We start from the raw sequence: 23,694 nt of genomic DNA on the forward strand, positions 1-23,694 counted from the left end.
CAGGTACGTCTTGCTTCTTCTACTTACACTTATGTCACACTACACATGCATGTACAAGCATATACAGTTGTCCCTCATTTATCGTCGTTAATCTGTTACTGGAAGTGCGACGATTATTAAAAAACACAATTTTCGAATCAATTTTCCCCATAAGAAATAATGTAAATACAATTAATCCGTTCCTGACACCCAGAAGTATTAAAACAAAAAATTTTTCACATGAAATATAGATGTAGTACATAAACAATACAATGGGACATGATGAATGAAACATTAACAGCATAACACTTACCTCTATTGGCGATTCTTCTTAGTGTATAGAAGACTGGAGGAGGAGGAGATTGCATTAGTTACTGTTTGGAAGAGGAATCCCCTTCCATCAACACCTCAGGCACCAAGTGCTTTTCTGGGGTTACTTCTCTTCTCTGTTTCTTAATGCCACTAGGACCAGCTTGAGAGTCACTGGAGTCCTGTCTCACAAAAAAAGTGTCCAGAGAGCTGTTTCAAGCGTCTCTTTAAAACTTCCCTAAAATGGGCCAAGACTCCGTCACTGTACAAGTTGCCGATATGGCTTGCAACATCCTTCTCAGGGTGATGCTTCTCAATAAATCTTTCTATCCTACCCCACATTTCACCATGCCTTATCACACTGTGTATGCCACTACGCTTCTTAAATCTCTCAAACCAACCTTTGCTGGCCTAATTGTTTCTCGTTTATTCACACCAATAATAACTTCTCCACATCTTCGAGTACTGTTGATCTCATTTTTGTCAGCATATTTACCCCCTTTGCAACAGCAGCTTCCTTGATTTCATTTTTCTTGGCCACGATGGAAGATATGGTTGTACGGGATTTGTTATACATCCTGGCCAGTTCAGCCACACGTATGCCACTTTCATATTGTTCAATGATGTTTTTCTTAAATTCAATCATATTTCTCACTTTCTTTACCAAAGGCTTTTCACTAGGAGCTTTCTTTGGAGCCATGGTAGCTTATTTAGTACTTGCAAGCACTAAAATAAATGGAATATTATGAAATATTTCGTATGAACAAGTGAGGGGACTGTCGCTCACTGGTAAACAATGGCGCACTGGCTGGGAAGGGAGGCTGAGGCGGCTCAGAGCGTGAGTACGCGTCCTGGATGAAAGACAATTAGCAAGTAAACCTACCATTTGCGAGCCAATGTTTGGACGAGAATAATGCGACGATTTCCGAAAAGGACGACTATCGAGCCGGACTATTATTGAGGGACCACTGTATATACACACCCCTCAGGGTTTTCTTCTATTTTCTTACTAGTTCTTCTTTTTGTTTATTTCCTCTTATCTCTATGGGGAAGGGGAACAGAATTCTTCTGTAAGCTGTGAGTGTCATAGGTGACTAAAATGCCGAGAGCAAGGGGCTAATAACCCCTTCTCCTGTACAGTTACCCTCCACTTCTACTGCAATTTAGGTTAGCTTCCAGGCTACTGCCATTAAGTGGAAATTGCCATAAAGTGGAACACCCTTTTTTCCACTTATAAATGCATATAAATGCTAGATAACAGGTTTACACTAACATATATTAACCCTTAAACTGTCCAAACATAGATCTACATTCACATACGTAGCGCTCCGAACGTAGATCTACGTTTTATTTTACTTGCTTTCAACCTTGGCATGATAGGCCTGAGTTGCCTAGACATGAGAGAATGGGTCTGTGCATTCAGTGTGCACAGTATGACAAAATTCTGGGACGCTGGGAAAAATGCGCTCTTTTTAAACAATAAAAAAAAAAGGTTTTTATAGTGGATTATTATTATTATAATCAAAAAGAAGCGCTAAACCACAAGGGCTATACAGCGCTGCTTTTTATAGTGGAGACGGCACCCCCGATGGCAACCAACACGCCTCCATCTACCTCTTCTATTTCATGACCCATACAACAATTGATTCCTCCGCAATATTCTAATTCTTCCTTGCTAACACGCTTACCGTTACCCCCACACGTTAATTTTACTGATACTAAAAGCCCATAGATTTTATCATTTCTTATTGTTGTCATTTTATTTTTGTACATAATGTCTTTTACAATGGAATATTCATGGCCTTAGGGGCAATTGAGGAGAACTCCTGTTGTTGCTCACCCAGTTGTCCCCAGTATGTGTTGGGTTGCAAGAGCCCAAAATTCGTTCTGCTGTCATTCGCCCCGTTTTGGGCTACTTGCTGATACATTCTTCCGATCATCTACCAGACGATTCTTTTAATGAAAGGTTGCATCTTGTATGCATTGATATATTGTATCAACAAGTTTTTATTTGTTCCTCGCTGCATTATACTGCAGCTCGTATTTATTTACACAGGTGGTTTACAGTTTCCTCTCTTTATCTGTCTCCTTCCCTTGCATTCTGTATCTCTGATATCACATTTATAATTTCATCTCTACCACCACCCATATTGTTGTGGGGTGATTTTAATGCTCACCATCACCTGTGGGGAGGGCCCCACTGCGACACTTGTGGTGATTAGTTAGAGAGACTTCTTGCATCTCATCCTCTTCATGTTTTAAACACGGGTACTCCTACCCATTTTGAATCGTACTCGGTCTCTCTCCTGCATTGATGATTTCTATCATTTCCTCGCCCGTCGCACTTGATTTCACGTGGTCTGTTCTTCCAGATTTACACAATAGCGATCACTTTCCCATCCTTCTTACTTATACGTATCCCCCAACCGTTTCGTAGCCCTCATTGGCAATTTGTTCGAGCAGATTGGGACTTATACTCCTATCTTACCACCTGTTATGAGGACCCCCTTTCATCCTCTATTGATGAACTGGTACACTACTTTTCGACCTTAGTCATAACTGCGGCGACGCATTCTATCCCCCAAACCTCAGGTAGACATGCGTACCTTGGTGGTCTTCTTCTTCTTCTGTTGGGTTTCAGGGCCACTGACAGCATACACCGTATCGAGCCCAGCCGTCCAGTGCTAGGAGAGGGGACTTCGACCAAAGTGAAAGAATGTTTTGACTAATAACTATTTATCATATGTCCCTGATACACCCTGAAGCCAGCAGGAGGGAGCAGGTACAGGCCAATATCTCCTGACGGTCCAGAGGGCGAAACCCCTCCCCATTGAGAAGGACAGGTAGAGTGAAAGTGTGCACCCCAAGTGTGCGCAAGGCTGCACGGAGAGTAGTCCGTGCAGAGTGATAATGTGGGCACCACAGCAGGAAGTGTTCCACCATCTCAGGCTGTGAGGGACACCACAGGCAGTACGGAGAGTCCGTCACCTGAAGACGGTACAGATGAGCCGCCAGTTGCGAGTGCCCAACTAGAAGGCGAGTCAGTGCAACGTCCACCAAGTGGTTGGGATGGCGAGCCCAAGAGCAGGAGCCATTAAAAGTTCGGACAGAGACCAACGCAGAAGAAGAGAGGGAGTGTGCCAGGCCCTCTTGCCACTGATGGCGGATTCCCTTCCAAACAGCCCTTGTGAAATCACTGTGGCCCAGGGCAAGAGGGGTAATAGTAGGAAGTGTGTGCGCGAGGGAGGCCGCCTAATCTGCCTCTTCATTGCCCCAGATTCCAACATGGGCGGGTACCCACTGAAGGGAGATGCTCCAACCTGGGCTCCGCAAGAAGCGCAGGAGAGATTGTGTCCAACGAACGAGGACGCGCAGTGACCATGGATGGGCAGAGCACAAAAATGCTAGGGAAGATTGGGAATCAGAGAAGAGAACCAATGGTTGTGGGGGAATGTGGTCTAAGACAAAAGCCAGAGCCTGGTGAATGGCAAAGAGCTCCCCTGCCAGAACAGAATGAGCAGGGTCCTACCACCACGTTTGACACAGGGAGAGATTAGTGAAGAAGGCTGCAGAGGATGTGGAAGGGGGGGAGGTCCGTGCCGAGCCATCCATGTAGACGGAGAATGAAGAGCCATATGTAACAGAGCGAAACTCTTCAAATAGAAATGCAACTAACTGAGGGGGTTCTCTGTTCCTGTAGTGCCAATCCAGATGAATGTATCGTGTCAGGTCCAGCCAGGGGGGGGGGGACTGGAGAGTGGAGAGGGGAGGGAGTCATCACAAGCATAGGAAGTGTAAGGCAGGTCAGGGAATGCTGGACCCTGGCTGCAAAGGAAGGCTGAACCAAACGTGGGGGGGACAGAGGCTGTCTCCCACATCTGTGGAGAGAGGCAGCAGGGGTGAGTACAAGGCAGAGAGGCCATATGATGGAGTCGTAAAAAGTTCCTTGCTGTCCTCACTGATGAGAGAGGGACTATCCCCAATTCTGCCTTCAAGGCTGCGATGGGGGTGGAGGGGAATGCCTCCAGCATATTACGGATGGCTGAATTCTGGAGAATGTCTAAGCGATGAAGAGAGGAGGAAGAAGCTGAGCCATACTTCTCACTCACATAAGTGAGCTTACTTCGAACCATAGCTGTATAGAACCTAAAGAGAAGGTCTCGATCCGCCCCCCACTTGGCGCCTAAGTGCAATGTGACGTGCACACGAGAGGTGGAGGGCCACTATGTGTTTCTTCCATGTCAGGAATGGTGCATCTAAGGTGACTCCCAACCAACAATGATTCATCTGATTCAATGAAACTGATGGAAGAGTGGGGAGTCGGCGTCTAGTAAAGCATAAGAGTTTGGACTTAGTGTCACTAACCTCCAGACCCCAGGTGGTGGCCCATGATGTTATGCATTGCAGGGCACCCTGAAGTGTTTCCTGTGCTGTCAGTAAAGCCGTGGCACTGCACATAAGGGCCACATCATCCGCATATACCAGGGTATGCACTCCCTGGATGGAAGGGAGGTCCGACAATAAGACAGAGAAAAGGAGTGGGCTAAGAACAGATCCCTGGGGCACTCCCCGGTATACAGGACGGGGCGAGGACAAAGTGCCACCCACTGCAACATGAAAGGTTCTCCCTTGTAAAAAGTTGCGTATCCAGTAAAGGGGAGCTCCAGTCAGCCCCATGTGGGCCAGCTTGAAAACAGTTGCTGTGTGTGATGCAGAGTCAAATGCTCTGTGTAGATCCAAAAATGCAGCCAAAAGGAACTCCCAGTATTCAAATGAAGTTTGCACGAGCTGTGTAAATTGAAGCAAAGGGTCGAGGGCGGATCGACCTTCTCGGAAGCCACTCTGGTTGTCAGGCAGGATGCCATGTTCCTCATTCCACCAAGAGAGACGGGTAGCCACCAGTCGTTCCAGCACCTCACCCAAGCAGGGCAGTAAAGCAATGGGCCGGTAAGAGCTTGGTTGGGTATCATCCTTGCCCGGCTTTAGAATCGGAATCAGAAGAGAGCGCTTCCACATATCAGGGAAGACACCCGTAGACCAGCTGGTATTGAAAACCTCCAGCATAGCTTCTGTACAGGAGGGAGGTAGATGTAGTATAAATGAATAGGGTAAGTTGCCCTCCCCTGGAGAAGAGCGGGAATAAAGTTGGGAAAGTGCCCGCTGCAGTTCATGGGAGCTAAAGGGAGATGCCAGCACCTGGCAGTGAACCTCGGGTACGGCAGGTGGCAAGGGGCCCCATTTGATCACCTTAGAGGGTAGAGGAGGAGGAGGAGAAAACATAGGACTGAAGGAATTTGCAAATGACTCAGCCTTGTCCTGGGGTAAGAGTGGAGCCGCTCCTTCCCCCAGCAGGGGAAAAGTACTTACAGAATGTGATCCCAACATGGAGTGGAAAAAAACCCATGCCTGACTGGCAGAGGTGCAAAAAGAAAGAGAAGAACAGAATAAAGCCCATGATGCAAGTTTTGCTTGGAGGAGGGTTCGCCAACAAAGAGTGTCTGCCCTTTGGTAAGCCAACTGCTGAGTCCGAGAGGGTTGGCGCCGTCACCGTGCCCACGCTGTCTGATGTGCCTTCACTGCTCGGAGGCACTCATCATTCCACCATGGAACCCGGGGGTGTGAACGGGAGAAGCTCCCGGAGAGACAGAATGAACACGAGCCTGCCTCAAGCATGGCCCCTTGAAGAGACGCGACAGCCTCGTCCAGCAAGGGGTCCTGAGGCAGTCTGTAATCATCAAGGGCCCGCGTATAGTTTGTCCAATCAGCCTGGGTGATTTCCACCGTGAACGAACTGCCATCACTGGCACTGCTAAGGCTTCATTTGTAGAAGTAAGGACTATACGATGATCACTCCCCATGAAGAGACCTACACTAATAGCAGCTGTAGTAAAATACCCACACCCAAGAATGAGGTCCAGGGTAGAAACTCGCCTGGTATAAGGATCCACTCTAGTCTCCAAACCTGGTGGTGTGAGCAATGAAAGGTGAGATGCGAGGAAGGTTTGGAACAGGGCCCTACCTGTGGGATTCACCGATCCCAAAGAAATGGATGGCTCCCAGAACTGGTGCCTTGCGGTAAAATCTCCTATCACAAGCGTAGAACCATGGAGTTGTCCAAAGTAATAGGTAAATTCACTTTGTGTAACCGACCTGCCCGGGCTATAGATCAGGAGTATGTTGCACCACTGAGTGCCCAAGGCAACTCTCACAGCCAGAGTTTCCAACACTCCACTCTCATAGGCTTGGAGAAAGAGGGTCATACGCTGGAGCCGGTTGCATACAAGAAGAGCTAGGCCACCACCGCTCCCTGCAAGGCGATCCCTATGGTAAACAGTAAAACCAGGCATCCAAAGAGAATGTCGAGGGCGTAACCATGTCTCAGAGAGACCCACCACCAGTGGCTGTACCTCAGCCAGATACCTCTGAAGGTCCGGAAGCTTCCCCAGTATAGAACATGCGTTCCAAAGAAAAACAGAGGAGTGAGAAAGATTCACGTGTGTGAACTAAGCAGCCCAATAAGGCAAGGGAGAACCAAGAGACACGCAGTCACAAAAGAGGTGCCCTGGAGGTAGGAATGTAGCACCTCCTCCACCAGAAGGAGGATAGAATGAAGGAATAAAGCCCAGGCAGGCAAGAGTGAAAAAGCAGGACCTTCAGACATGAAGGGTCCTGGAGTGGAGACAGGCCGAGGCTGGGGTTGAGGAGAATTGGGGGGGGGAGTCGGCTGCGAGATGGGAAGCTCCGGGTCGGGTATGATGTCCACCTGAACTGGGTGGGGCACTGAGTATCGAGTTGATTTGGGAACTGCACCACCTCGACGGGAGGACGTGCGTTGTGGACGAGGGGGGGGCATGTGCAATAACTTCCACAATGGAAGCCGGGTTTGAGGACACCCTGAGTTGATGTTACCCCGGGGGGTGGGGAATCCTCTAAACGGAGAGAGAGGTCCGCAAGAGCCCCAAACCGATTTGTAACAGGGATATTAGTCCTCACAGCTTCGGAGTACAGGTGCCCTGGCCATGTTGGTGTTGGGGAGACTCCCTTAGTGGGGGGGCACTAGAGGCAAAGGAGGCAGGGGCTGACTGGTTTTATGGACCGCAAGCAGGAGTTACATTCATCGAGCGAAAGAGACTGGGCCCTGGCTGAGTTTGCCAAATCAAGAGCCTAGCGATATGCCGGGCAAGACCGGGAGGTAACCTCGTGGTTCCCTTTACAGAAGTAGCACGAAGCCAGGCGGGTACAGGTAATGTCGTCTTTAACGACTGGGTGAAACCCGCTGCAGTTCGCACATCTTACCTTACCACGGCAAGACAACTCTCCATACCCAAAAAGGAAACATTTCCGACACCGGAGTAAAGGAAAAGCATCAGGAAGAACAGGAAACCTTAGATTGCCGAAAGTCACAAATTTCGGGAGAGCACCCGAGAAACATACATGAACCATACGAGATGGGGTAGGACGATTCGAGAGGCTCCAAACCTCCCACAAACCTAAGTCGTCACCCCACTGTAAACCAATTCAGAGTGGATCTCCTCATCTGAGAGGGATGCAGAAATCGGTCCAATTCTGCCGTAACAACAACCAACAGCGAGGATTAAGGAGCGGACCTCCCAGCAGACAACATTCCACCTACCCAGGACATGAATGGCATTTAGTGGCAAGTTTCTAGCCAGAAAAGACTTACAATGGAGCCAGAGCTTTAGGGCTGCACCCCCTACCGAGTTGTTGGACACCCCCATCTATGCAAGCCTTGCCGAAAAGAGATCCACTGATGGCGTTGGTGATGTCCCATGGGTTGGTGAAGGGTGTACTGCCATCCTTTGGATGCACAAGAACCACCATCACGTCTGGAGTAATGTGAGGAGAAGGAGCATAGTCTGGGCAAGTGGTGGGTTGGTGTTTTGGGCTAGACAGGGGCCTGGCACTCTTCAACCTCAAGGGCCCGTTTGTTTATCCCAGTAGGGGTCACACTAGCCATATCTTGGTCACCCCCTATGGGGGTGAACGACATCTCAATCGAACCCCCCATAAATGGGCCACACAGCACCGCCTGATGGAGAAAACAATGACAACACAAGCACACAAGAAAAGAAAGATGGTGAAACAGAGCCTAAACAGGGCCTACACCACCAACAAACAACTGAGGAACCTTCAGAAGACATGTCCACACTCCACCAATGCCGGCCGAGCTCCCTGTTCTGTAGCCTGACCTTAGTGGTCTCCTACATGCACCCATGCAGTGTGTTTAAAACGTGCTGCATGAGGCTGTTATTGATATAATTTTACCGCGGAGTGTCTGTGGATTTCAAGGGGGCAAGGGCAGTTGCTCGCCACATCATCTGCGATGCTAAATGCACTTGTTCGTGAGACTGTGTGTCTACCATTAACTCGTCTTCCCTTATATGCGCCATTTGGAAAAAGGTGCAAAAATTGTGTGGTAAGTACACTTCAGACCCAGCTCCCGTTTTTCGGGTTGCTGGAGTTGACGTCATGGAACCCTTAAAAGTTGTCACAGCAATCGGGAACTGTCTTCTCCGTATCTCCCGAGGGCTTCACCTCTGTCCCTCATTTCTTGCGTCTGAACTTACCAAAGAGCAATTGCCCTTAGATTTCTCCTCCGATGGGTTGGAGCTATAAAACGTACCTTTTACTCTTCAGGAACTGGTGTCCACGCTTCCATTTGCCAGCCGTCGGCACCGAGACCTGATGCTATCCACATCAGTATGCTTCAACATCTCCATTCTACAGCCCTTCCTGTTCTTTTACGTCTTTTCAATCTAATTTGGAAACGAGGGGTTCTCCCTCAACGCTGGAAATTGGCTATTGTATTACCATTTCACAAACCGGGTGCCTCTGGACTTGATACCTCTCACTATTGTCCCATTGCCCTGACCTGTGTGGTCTGCAAGGTGATGGAACGATTGGTGAATAGACGTGTGATGTGGTTCTTAGAGACACACAATAGCCTTTCCCCTCACGAATATGGCTTTCGCAAAGGCCGCTCTACTGTAGACCCCTTGCTTCACTTAGATACAGTGGACCCCCGGATTACGTAATTAATCCGTTCCAGAGAGAGTGACTTACCCAAATCTGACTTATTCCGAATTAATTTTCCCCACAAGAAATAATGGAAATCCAATTAATCCGTTTCAGATACCCAAAGCTAGTAGAAAAATGTTTTTCTATATGAAATATACACTTACCTACACAGAAAACAATAATATATGAAGAATAAAATGATCATAACATCACGCTTACCTTTATTGAAGATGTGATGTATAGAAGACGGGAGGAGGGGAGAGGATGGGAGAGTTTACAATTGTTTGGAAGGGGAATCCCCTTCCATAAAGACTTCAGGTACCAAGTCTTTATCCTGGGTTACTTCCCTCCTTTGTTTTTTAATGCCACTAGGACCAGCTTGAGAGTCACTGGACCCCTGTTGTTCAAAAAAAGTGCTCCAGAGAGGTCTGTTTCTGGCGTATATTAGGAATTGTGTTGGGAGATAGGACAAGATAGTCCTTTAATATGACACTAATATCAGCTCTACGGCTTATTTATCTAGCACAATTCATCTAATATGACACAATAAACAATATTAATAACATAGAAACATGATATATACTCTAGAATGAATAAAATACGGCAGTAAGAATGTCATGAGTGGTGGTGTGTTGTTTGTTGTTGGGTGTATAAGGGCCACTGAAAGATAAACCTTACATAGTGGTGGTTAACCCCTTCAGGGTCCAAGGCCCAAATCTGAAGTGGTGCCCCAGTGTCCAAGAATTTTCCCCAAAAAAATTTGTTATTTTTTCTTATGAAATGGTAGAGAATCTTTTTGTGAAGGTAATAAAACAAAAAGTACGAAATTTGATGGAAAATTGACGAAATTATGCTCTCGCGAATTTTGATGTGTCAGCGATATTTACGAATCGGCGATTTTGCCGACTTTGACTTCCATTTTAGGCCAATTACATCATTCCAGTCGACCAAATTCTTAGCTATTTTACTAGTATTACTTCTATTCTATCGATTGAGCACAAGAAATCGCCAAGTCAACTGTTTCAACTACAAAATAAAGTGATCGGAAATTGGTAATTTGGCCAATTTAACACAAAGTTCAAAATATTCCAATTTCAAAATAGCATCCAGAATAAACAATGTAGGCATTCCTGGCACTAAACTAACATTTCCTCGGTTCATTAGTTACATTTTGAGTCTTTACAAATAAATCCCATTTTGATTTTTTATTTACATAATGAATTTTTATTCACACCAAAAAATAGAAGATTTACTGTTATGCAATATTGTAATAATTGTATAAATATCATCACCACATTTGTGAATGTGTATTAGATCCACCAGCTGGCGTGTATTAGACGTGTGAGGTCGTTTGTTTACTCTTGAACATCGACAAAAATTTAACATTTCCGCTACTTTGAGCTCAGTTTCAAGCCATTTCCAGTGCTAAAACCAATCAAAATCATCTCTATTTCTGTAAAATGTCTTCCAGTCTATCAAATGAGACCAAGAAATTGCAAATACAGCTATAAAAAACATACGAAAAAACACTGCAAAGTTGCTGTTTTAATCGAAAATCTTAGTTTGTTTTTTTTCTCTCATTATACACAGTGTGCTGCAGGATTTGTTTTATGTGGTGCACACATACCACATAGATGTATTCTCTCATATCTAGGCCCAAGTGTACCACTCACAGTTTATCAGAGTGAGCTGAGCTCGTGACGTAGATCTACGGTTTGGACCCTGAACGCAAAGCCGTAGATCTACGGGACGGACCCTGAAAGGGTTAAGGGGGCAGGAAAAGGCAGCAGAGGTGGCAGTGTTAGTCAGTAGCCCTGTATACCTCCAACAACAACGGAGGAGTCAATTTAATGCTGTCTGTTTTCTGTCGATTAATCGCTTAACTTACTTGCTACACTTTATCGCTGGCTGGTGCTATAGCCTATTACAACCCAGGATTCCAAATGGACTGTTATCCCGGGTGTAATGGGAGCAAAATAAACACAGCAGAAAAAGTTTAGACTTATATTATCCTTCACCAATTTAGAACAGCAATATGTACACTATGTACAGTGATAAGCATAGTGCACTCCACGATAAGCAAGGCAGAAATAGAAGCCACAAGATAGCAACCATGCTTCAACCAGCTCTAGAATGGGAATGACAAGGGCAGACAGGAGAGTGGTACCCACATAACCTCTGCGATTGCCAAAACCATCTTCTTATTGGCTAGAACCTGGTCACTAGTTGAACGACGGGGCCCCATCATCAGCTTTTAGCAACCTGGTTCGCTGGTTGGGGGAGATAGCCTGTAAATGAGGGTGTGTACATGCACCGAATAAAGGTTACGTACTCTTTGCATGCCACACCCCCACCCCGAGAAGGTTCAGGATTAGGCTGCCACCTCCCAGTGGTAACCGTGCCGCCATGGCACAAAATAATGGGACCGCCTTTCCTCTCCACCATCCAACTCTTAGATAGAGCTCAGCTTTTCTCGTGACAAAAAGCCAAACCCTAAACTCAGAGTGAGAGAGCAGTCAGTCAGGCTAGTATAGGTCCAAGATACAGGCGGACGGTAGCCCGCATCCCCTCACTAAAAAAAAAAACCCACACCAGGGGATAAAAAAAAAAAAAAAGCATGAAAAGGGGTTACCACAAATAATATAACATCCTAACCTAAATAAATAAAAATATTAGACTCTAGATAAAGAGTCCGCCAACACATTTTCTTTGCCGGCAATATATTTAATTCTGAGTGAGTATGGTTGCAGTCTTAGCGTCCAGCGCATGAGCCTTGTATTGTGGTTCTTCATGGCTTGGAGATATACTAGAGGATTGTGATCACTGTAGACTGTGACCACCTGCGATGTCTGGCCCACATAAACATCGAAATGCTCCAAAGCCAGTACCAGCGCGAGGGCTTCTTTTTCAATGGTAGAGTAAGCCCTCTGATGTGGCTGGAACTTGGCTGAAAAGTATGCTACAGGCTGCAACTCCTCATTCTCGTTTTGTAATAGTACTGCCCCAACCCCAGACTCACAAGCATCAACCTGTAATGAAAAAGGTTTGGAGAAGTCTGGAGACAAGAGAATGGGTGCAGTACACAATATTCTTTTTGCTTTGTCAAAAGAAGTTTGACAATCTGGGGTCCAATTAAAGAGAACTTTGTGACTGGTAAGAGAGGTAAGAGGGGCTACAATATCTGAGAAATTCTTACAGAATCTTCTGTAAAATCCTGTCATGCCTAGGAAACGTTGAAGAGATTTCCTATCATGAGGAACTGGATAATCTTTAATAGCAAGAACTTTAGCAAGTAATCCTTTCATGAATGCCACAAGATCATTAGCAATAACAGTGTTGTTGGATGCTAGAAGTGCTGGATCTTCCACAAAGCTGTAACCAGTACCCACTGGGTTATCCACAAACAGTAAATTCACTTGCTTTACCCAAGTATTTGTCCTATTCTCCAAGGACAGAGTCTGAGGGCCTATCTCTAAGAAGTTTCCAATGCCTGTAGAAGATGCTCCAGGACCCCCCTGAAGCCACAGTACCAGTGGACGAAGTTTGTAGTCTACATCTGCTGTAGTATAATACAACCAGAAGAACATGTGAGCATTATCCCACACCTTCACATAGCCCCAGGTCTCCTTCCCTTGCTTGATCCTGCCTGACAAACCAGGGGTGGGACCAAACGATGTTATAAGCAAGAACAGACACGGGAAGAGAATTATTTCCTGCTGCTTTAGTATCATACATATTGAAGAATCACTGAAAAAGGCACGTTCTACCCTCTCTCTCAGCCCTTTAGCAAAGGGTTGGCTGGCACTAGAAGCTTTCTTTGGGCCCAGGGTGGCTTATTTAGCAGTTACAAGCACTAAAAAGAATGGAATAATACAAAATGTATTGTAGGAATGCGTGGGATCATCCTCACTGGCTGGTAAACAATGGCACACTGGCTGTACATGGAGTGTCGGGGCTGCTCAGGCCTCGACATGAATGACTTATACCGAGTTCAGTGACGTTCACCGAGCCAATATTTTAACGAAAAAACGTTACTTATTCCGATGACTACTTAATCCAGGGATCCACTGTATGTATATTCGAAATGCCTTTGCTAACAACCACTCTGTCCTAGAGGTCTTTTTTGATATAGAGAAGGAATATGACACCACCTGGAGGTATAACATCCTAGCCCAAGCAGTGAAGAAGTTTAGTAGATCACCACTCCTTAGGCCTCCATGGTGATCTACTAAACTTCTTCACTGCTTTCTTGTCCAATAGACATTTTTGGGTCCGTATTGGCGCCTCACTTTCCTCGGACTTTGTACAAGCCGGGGGAGTTCTGCAAGGTTGTGTCCTCGGAACTACTCATTTTCTCTTAGCTATAAATAACCTACCTTCCATTCTTCCTTCACATATTTGGTCGTCACTTTATGTTGATGAATTCGCTATAGCTTACTTGGGTGCTGACTGTCAAATAGTAGCAGCCTCCCTTCAGGTTGTGATAGACCGAGTCTCCCATTGGACCACTTCTTACAGCTTTAAAGTTTCTAGTACGAAAACCCGGTGCATTACCTTCACTAGATGTTCTCTAATTCTGGATACTCCCTTGTACTTAAACGGTTCACGCATTCCGGCATGTGATACGGTCAAGTTTCTGAGCCTGCTCTTTGATCGCCGGCTGAAGTGGAGACCACACATTTCTTCTTTAAAGCTAACTTGCCATGGTCGGCTAAATCTCCTTAAAGTTCTCGCACATCATTCATGGGGAGCAGATCGTTGCACTCTCCTCCGTTTGCATTCCATCCTAGTTGTGTCCAAGCTAGATTATGGTGACCAAATCTATTCTGCGGCCTCTCCCGCAACTGTCTGTTAGATCCTATTCATCACCCAGGTGCCTTGGTGCCTTTCGTTCATCCCCTGTTGAGAGCCTCTATGCAGAAGCGAATATTCCATCCTTGTCCGATTGCCATGATACTCATTGCCTTCGATATTATGTTCAATATCATGGCCTCCACAATCTGTCTGTATATAGGATGGTCACTGATGTTAGTAAACGTTCTTTATATGTTCGTCGACTCTGCTTACTCCACCCCTTTTCTCTCTGCCTCCATTCACTCTCATCTTTTCTTCAGTTACCACCTTTCTATGTTCATGTAGCATCTCACTTTTCCCTGTCCCCATGGGAAGTTCCAGCTGTTTGTGTCTGTCCTTTCCCACTGCCATGTGCGTGAGCCCAACTACCTACAGTGGCTTCCTGCTCTTTTTTTCTTGACCACTTCTGCTCTTATTCTCATGCCATCGCAGTGTACACCAATGGTTGTAAGTCTTCTGACGGCGTCAGATTCGCAGCAGTGTTTCCGGACAGTGTCATGCAAAGACGTTTATTATCCTTGGCTAGTATTTTTACGACTGAATTGTATGCCATTCTAGTAGCACTTACCCATATAGCATCTATGCCGGGGTCACCATTTGTGGTTGTTTCAGACTCCTTTAGTGCATTACAGACTTTAAAAAAAATTTGATGCACCACACCACCTAGTTCTTCATATCCAACTTTGGCTATGCTGTATCTCTACCAAACACAAAGATATTGTTTTTTGTTGGGTCTCTGGTCATGTTGACATACAGGACAATGAACAGGCAGACACTGCTGTGCGGTCAGCAGTACATGACCTCCCAATTTCATATAGAGGTGTTCCAGTCACAGACTATTTCACGGAAATTGCTACCCACCTTCACACCGGTTGGCAACAACATTGATCTGATCTGCTCCATAACAAACTTCGTTCTATTAAACAGAGTATAGGTTTCTGGCCGTCTTCTTGTCGTCGGTGTCGAAGTTGGGAGACTGCTCTCTCCCGTCTTCGCATCGGCCATGCTCATCTTACTCACAGGTATCTCATAGAGAGGCGCCCTGTTCCTCTCTGTGAGAATTGTCAAGTTCCAGTATCTGTTTGCCACATTCTGTTTGACTGTCCACTCTGTCCACTCTGTCGTCTCCACTCTGCTGCCCTTTCTTTACCTTCTCTCCCTGCTAATGGACCCTCCTTTAATCCAGATTCTCTCATTGACTTTTTAACAGCAACTGATTTACTACATAAACTCTGATGATGATGCCTCTAGCACTCTCTTCTGTCCTTTCTACCTTACTCTCTAGCTACCCTCGACTCCTGCACTATCCACTGCCCCACTGCACTCCATACCCTAATAATCATCCCTCTCCCTCTTGCCACCCATTTCCCCTGCATCCTTCCCTGCCCTTGTGGTTTAGCACTTCTTTTTTATTATAATAGTATACCACAAGACAGGCAGAAAGCACCAACTTCACTCTGGCTGTACCCTTCTCCAGAACATCACTTCATCTGAGATCATTTATCCCCAGGATGACTCGAGTCTGAAACACATTCATACAGTATTATGATGTCAATGAGATAAAGTCAGTTGATCAAATGAAAATGCTGGCCCACAGATGGCTCCAACTTTATTCTTTTCCCTATTTGTATGTTTCATAACAAAAATACTTTCAAATGAGCTGATGTAGGTAACAGCTCTTAGCTTGTCAATAAAGTTAGGAATCCTTAACTTGTAAATAGCTTGTCAAACCCTGTGTAAAAGAGAGAGAGAGAGAGAGAAGGGAGGGTATTCCTGATAATGTTCTCATGCATATGTCTTACCTTTGATGAGTTTCAAGAATCTTTCTACTCCTGGAGGGTATAGTCCTAAACCTACATCCCACCATAACTACACGCTGGAGTGAGAGAGAGAGAGAGAGGAAAAATGTGTAAAATTGGTCATATGAGAAACAGAGAAACTGTAGGCACAATAAGAGAACATTGTGACAATGTTCATTGTCCAAGACTTGCCGCCAGCAAATTCCAGAAATATTGCTGGAAAAAGTGTAGAAGCATCATAGCAATAATGGTACACAGTATCAACAAGTTGATGAATAAGATGCATGTGCAACACCTGGGTATGAAATTAAGACACATGTGCAACATCTGGGTATCTTTATTGTAGACGTTTCGCCATCCAGTGGCTTTATCAATACAAATTCTAGGACATAACTTGAAGACAGTAGGACTATATACAGAAGATGAGGTAATCAGTCCCTCAACCTAGGAGTAGGTGCGAAGAGCACCATAGTCGTGGAGATTCTTTGAGAATCTCCACGACTATGGTGCTCTTCGCACCTACTCCTAGGTTGAGGGACTGATTACCTCATCTTCTGTATATAGTCCTCCTGTCTTCAAGTTATGTCCTAGAATTTGTATTGATAAAGCCACTGGATGGCGAAACGTCTACAATAAAGATACCCAGATGTTGCACATGTGTCTTAATTTCATCTTGTCGGTATTGTATACCATTCTTGCACAACACCTGGGTATCTTTGTTCTGAAGATGTTTTACCAACCAGTGGCTTTATCAATTCAGTATAAAGGTTATTGAAAGGTGTTGAAACTGGAGACAGTAGAAGATGAGGTGATTAGTCACTCAGCCTAGATGAAAGTGCTCAACATCATATAGTCTTGGTGAATCTGATGCAAAGGCAAGCTGAATGATGCTTATATAGCAGTCAGGTAAGTTACAGCACTTGAAGGTTTCAACACCAGTGGGCAGGACCTGCCTGCCGATGACAAAGCCTTCAACTACTGCAATTCGTATGACACCTATATACACGTCAGTCCCCCTGCCTTTGCTTCAGATTCATCAAGACAAGGTGATGAACACCTTCATCAGGACTGAGGGACTGATTACCTCATCTTCTGCTGTCTCCAGTTTCAACACCTTCCAATAACCTCTGTATTATATTGATAAAGCCACTGGTTGGCAAAACGTCCTCAGAATAAAGGTACCCAAGTGTTGCACACACATCTCATTCATCAAATGTAGAAGTTTTTAATAAGAAAGTGGATCATTACTAGTACCTCCACCAAGTGCCACATCAACCAGTCTGTGATGGATGTCTGAGCCAGTGGGCCAGTAACAACAACAGGTAATCAATAAAGAAGCTTGGCCCCAGGCTGGGCTGTGAGGATAGAAAATCTCAAAATCAGTCACAGTTATGTACATAAAATGAGAATTGAACACCTCATCAGGCTTACTGGTCTGTGCTTGACAGGTCTTTGTCAGATTCACTTCTTCTCACCCATGTGTGTGTGTCCAGCTGCTTCTTAAAGCTACTCAAAGAATTAACTTCAGTCGCCATACTTGGTAGACTATTCCGCTCAACAAATCTGTTCCAGAACCGGTACTTTCCTACCTCTGTTCTAAGTCTAAGGTTATCCATTTTCAATCCACTATTTCAATTCTCTTTTGATTACATATCCTTAATATTCTATTTATGTAATCAAAAGAGAATTGAAATAGTGGATTGAAAATGGATAACCTTAGACTTAGAACAGAGGTAGGAAAATACCGGTTCTGGAATAGAGTTGAGTGGAATAGTTTATCAAGTATGGTGATTGAAGTTAATTCCTTGAGTAGCTTTAAGAAGCAGCTGGACACACACACACACACACACACACACACATGGGTGAGAAGAAGTGAATCTGACAAAGACCTGTCAAGCACAGACCAGTAAGCCTGATGAGGTGTTCAATTCTCATTTTATGTACATAACTGTGACTGATTTTGAGTCTCCATGTGTATACTTCAGTTATGTCTCCCCTCATGCTGCGTCTTTCAAGAGTGTAGGCTCAGAGTTCTCAGTGTATCTGTTGAAAGATTCCTTATACAGTGGATTAATTTGGTCATTCTCACTCTTGCTCTCTTTCTGTCTCTCTCTCCTCTCTTACCGCCTTCCTTCTTTCCTGTCTTCCTTTACCCCATTTTCCATTTCCCTCCCTATTTCCCCCTCTCCTGTTTTTTTTTTTATTGTGACCTCCTTCAAACTTATGATTGAGCATTATTGAAATGACATTTTGTTGTTGTCAATTCTGGCAATATTGTTATGCTTTGAGTCCCTCTCCTGGAAGGTGCCTTGGTGCTGATGAAGAGTTCATGATCTATGGAATTTGGTTACCTCCCATTCCCTGGGCATTGTATGACTCCTGTGTATATAGCACTCCCACAAATATAATAATAGTAATTTTAATATTTTTCAGTCGGGAGCACCACCACAGAAGTCGTTCACGCGAACGAGAGCGACGACACCGCTACTGATCTTCCTATGCAGTATTTGTACTACAGATAAAGAGGAAATTCTTTATATATTTCCCACAGTTAATTTTTAAAAGCTCTAGCATAGTGTCTTGATCAGTTTATAATGAGCTTCTGAAGAAGATACATTTATAAATACACTTATTTTGTAATAATTATTTTTAACATGCTAATTTTTAATGAAAATCAAGTAGCATGGTCATCTATGGCCATGATATTGTCTTTTATTTCTGCCATTGGTTTTTGTTTTTAAAAAATCGTTGGTAGAGCTATAAATTGGTTTGCATTATCTATATAAGAATATCTAAAAGATACTCATTATAAATTTGGTAAACGGAAGCATACACGAAAAGTACAGAGGTGTGTGTAACTTTCAAACACCTGGACTACAAGCAGGATCCAAAAGTTGTCTTTGTTAAATTAATTATCTTATTAATGCCATTCTGCCATTATGAATGACACTTGTCTGATTACTAAGAACATGGCTACCTTTCACAGAATGTTGTTGAGTTTGTCACAAAGACACATTCTTGTTGCTCCTTAATTTAAACTTGAATAATTACAAATAATTATCCTTGTAATATTATTTTCTATACAATTATATCTGCATAACAGATAACTCATTCATATATTGAAATAGGCACTTAATTCATTTGTATGTTTAAACACTAGGAACTCACCTTGTTAGTTGAAACACCAGGAACTGAACATGTTCATGAGTTGGGGTCAACCTCTGTACTTTCTAGGTAATTCCAAGTAACAGATGTTCTGTGCATTCACTTAGTGTCAGTGTAAGCTGAATTTATCAAATTTAATTATCTTGGTGAGCTAACATTATTCCTGTTGGTATTAGCAAACTCAAAATTTAATGACACATGATGTGTACACATCACGTGCCTATGGTATGTACACGTGATGTATTAATGGGACATGTGTACTTGGGTGATATGTTGCACATGTAAACATGTGCACACACATTAAGTGCATACACTGTGCTTTTAATGCAGTCTTTGACTGTTTATGTATTCTGTATAGAAAATATAAAAAAAAGTCATGTAGTGCAGTAACTTTATTTTTTATGGAATACGTATATTATCTATGAATCTTTTCATCAAGAGAAGACTTTAGAAAACATTGATCGTCTTGGCATCGTCAATGTTCACGGTTGGTTAGTCTCTTAACTTTGTTTCTAGTTCACAAGAAACACAAATGATATTCAGTGTTAAATCTCTACTGAAATTTTGATTACCATGACATGCCACAGATTTTGTGCATGGTGTAGTTGTTTAGTCTGATAAACAGGTTCAAGTGTGCCTGATAAAATGTTGGTTATATAGATGGTTTCTGAACATGGATAAGAAGTGTGTTACAGAATGTGCAGATATGTACATGAACTCTGAACATAGATAAAAAATCTGTGCTACAAGAAGTTGTTGGATATTTAGATGAACTCTGAATATGGATAAGAAGTGTGTTATGAAATGATGGGGATCATAATTATTGTCGATAATTAATATAAAAGTTTTCACTGGTTTAATGAGAATCCTGGGCCTGTGTAAGAGACCATGACAGTTTATAGTAAGCCAGATTACGGGGCCATATTTCATGCTTAATGAAATAAAGTTTAATAACAAAATATAATTTTTCACTTTGAATGGAGTACCACTCTATATTTTGATTAATACTCATGATCAGATAGCATATCTAAAAAAAATAAGATTATTGTGCCCTTGAGTTAAGTAGAAAGTTGAGAGTAGAAAACTTTTTTTTTGATCAGTGCTTGACCATAGATAGTGGCCAGAGTCAACAAAAGGTGATTTAGTTGGAGTAGTTGCCATGGATATTAAATTTGACCTAAGGGTCTGACAATGTCAGAAAGTCTGTTGGCCTTAGAAGAACACAGCGCTGTAAACAAAGTGGTAGTGGTGATAGTTCATCTTGCTTGTTGTGAAAGGCCCTCCAGAATGTCTTACGTTTGTCATCAATTTTCCACAGTTTGCTTAGTAGGTAATTTAGTTATGAAATGAATAATAGGCAAGTGCATAACTAATATACTTGTATGTACGTTGATTGAGTGACTTCATTACATATTTGTTGCTTTAGTCATCTGGATAATATTTTCATGTTTATGCAATAATCATTTAGTTTTTGGCTTGGAGATATATTGATCAATAATTTTAGATAAGCAGATGTATGCATACTATCATACTATTGTCTACTGCTGATTTGTTTACTTAAAGGTACAGGTATCCCTCACCTTGTGCGAACTAGCTTAAATACGGTTATCCCAATTCTAGCAGTAATTCACTCTTACATAATAGACCCAAGCCCATCCTCACTTGATATTTTAACAATATCTTCCTAATGCCTTCACTGTTAGAAGCCTCAAATTAAAAAGTGCTGACACAATTTTTTTAAATGTTTTTTCTTTCTTAAGGTAATAACACCAAAAAATATGAAATTTGATGAAAAACTTGTGGAATTATGCAGGCACAAAGTTAGCGGTCTGGGCACAATTTATGCATACAATCTATACATTGGCAAATTTGCCCTCTTTGAGTAATATTTTTATCCAATTCCGTTTGACCAAATTCTAAACTATTTCACTAGTATGCCCTCCGTTCTGTTGATTGAGCACAAGAAACCGCCCATTCAACTATCAGAATGATCTGATACAGTGCACTCGGTAGTTAACCAGTTTTACACAAGAATTTAAAAAATTCCAGTTTATAAACAAGAGTCCAAAATGAACTCTGTAGACATTCTAGGCACTAAATCAACATTCTTCTTTCTTTCAATGTACCAGCCGCATCCCACCGAGGTGGGGTGGCCCAAAAGGAAAAACTAAAGTTTCTCCTTTCAAATTTAGTAATATATATAGGAGAAGGGGTTACTAGCCCCTTGCTCCCGGCATTTTAGTCGCCTCTTGCGACACGCATGGCTTACGGAGGAAGAATTCTGTTCCACTTCCCCATGGAGAACTAAATCAACATTTCCTCTATTAATTAATCACATTCTCTTATATTACACTTGCCCTCCATTTTGAATTTATCATGATGATAAATCAAATATTTACCTTGCTTCTCAAATAATAAAAATATAACCATTATGGTTTACGGTATCTTAATGATTGGATCAGACCTAGTAAAAATCCACAAAACAAGCTGGGTGGATGTAGCGGAGACCTTACCCATACTCAGGAAAATTATCAAAAATCTGATATTTCTGCTACTTTGAGCCTGAATTTGGCTTCTATTCCATTCAAGCTACTTCTGCTCCTGTAATCAACTATTTCAGTAGTATGTCTTCCATTAGGTTTGCTTTTGCCATCATGCACTGCCTGGGGCAGGTTTTTTTTTTTTTTTTATGTATACTGTTTACGCTCATCGCATGGACTCATTCTTCCTTGTCTAGGCCAAAATTTACCATTCACACCCTACCTCAGGGAACTGAGCACAGAATGTTGATCTACATAAGTGACCTTGCTGTCAATGGTGGCAAAAGTGTTAAGTGCCACCCAAAACCAGTTTATATTGGCATTTATTAAAAAAATGAGAGAAAATACAAATGGGTCTGGGAAAGCATGTAAATACAGACACATGTGCAGAGTTCAAGACATTTATTGAGATCAAGTTTCACCATAAGTAACTTCACAAGCCACTTGTGGAAAAACTTTTCCATAAATATCTTGAACTTTGTATGTGCACATGTGTGTGTGTGTGCATGTGTGTGTGTGCACACACATGTGCATGTGCACATGTGTGTGTGTATGTATGTACGTACATACATAATGTCAGCATCACCATACCTCGTGTCATCTGAGAAAACAGTTTTGAACAAAATCCTGTTGGCACTGTGGTATAGGAAGTATGATTGAATTTTAAATTTTAAATATTTGTTTACAAATGTGGAATTTGCAGTTTCAGTATATGTACCAATGTCTTAGTCTATACTGTGTTTGCTTCATGCACTCTCGGCCAGTAACACAAAGTGAGGGACACTTGTATGTAGATTAATTGTGGAACATTTAGGGAGATCAATGCAGCTTCCTGGAAAAACATGTATTATTAAACATGTTATAAAACATGTGTATGAAGCGTCATCTTCCTGTTTCCTCAGCCACTTACATCACACATACTCTCCAGCCACTTACATCACACATACTCTCCAGCCACTTACATCACACATACTCTCCAGCCACTTACATCACACATACTCTCCAGCCACTTACATCACACATACTCTCCAGCCACTTACATCACACATACTCTCCAGCCACTTACATCACACATACTCTCCAGCCACTTACATCACACATACTCTCCAGCCACTTACATCACACATACTCTCCAGCCACTTACATCACACATACTCTCCAGCCACTTACATCACACATACTCTCCAGCCACTTACATCACACATACATACTCTCCAGCCACTTACATCACACATACATACTCTCCAGCCACTTACATCACATATACTCTCCAGCCACTTACATCACACATACATACTCTCCAGCCACTTACATCACACATACATACTCTCCAGCCACTTACATCACACATACATACTCTCCAGCCACTTACATCACACATACATATTCTCCAGCCACTTACATCACACATACTCTCCAGCCACTTACATCACATATACATACTCTCCAGCCACTTACATCACATATACATACTCTCCAGCCACTTACATCACACATACATACTCTCCAGCCACTTACATCACACATACTCTCCAGCCACTTACATCACACATACATACTCTCCAGCCACTTACATCACACATACTCTCCAGCCACTTACGTCACATATACATACTCTCCAGCCACTTACATCACACATACTCTCCAGCCACTTACATCACATATACATACTCTCCAGCCACTTACATCACATATACATACTCTCCAGCCACTTACATCACATATACATACTCTCCAGCCACTTACATCACATATACATACTCTCCAGCCACTTGCATCACATATACATACTCTCCAGCCACTTACATCACATAAACATACTCTCCAGCCACTTACATCACATATACATACTCTCCAGCCACTTACATCACATATACATACTCTCCAGCCACTTACATCACATATACATACACTCCAGCCACTTACATCACACATACATACTCTCCAGCCACTTACATCACATATACATACTCTCCAGCCACTTACATCACACATACATACTCTCCAGC

At 43.2% G+C, this 23,694-nt stretch overlaps 1 protein-coding gene across 2 annotated transcripts in view; it reads left to right on the forward strand.

Moving 5' to 3' along the window:
* LOC128688206 (pre-mRNA-splicing factor 38B) overlaps positions 1 to 20,268 on the forward strand; it is a 395,211-nt gene extending 374,943 nt beyond the window's left edge. For both annotated transcript variants that reach the window (XM_070086545.1, XM_070086546.1), the window contains exon 9: positions 18,414 to 20,268. In XM_070086545.1, coding sequence (XP_069942646.1) covers positions 18,414 to 18,471 — 58 coding nt within the window. In that variant the 3' untranslated portion in view covers positions 18,472 to 20,268. The remainder of the gene's footprint in view (positions 1 to 18,413) is intronic.
* Positions 20,269 to 23,694: the final 3,426 nt, after the last annotated feature.

The sequence above is a fragment of the Cherax quadricarinatus genome, chromosome 19, assembly GCF_038502225.1.
Source record: "Cherax quadricarinatus isolate ZL_2023a chromosome 19, ASM3850222v1, whole genome shotgun sequence".
NCBI lineage: Eukaryota > Metazoa > Arthropoda > Malacostraca > Decapoda > Parastacidae > Cherax > Cherax quadricarinatus.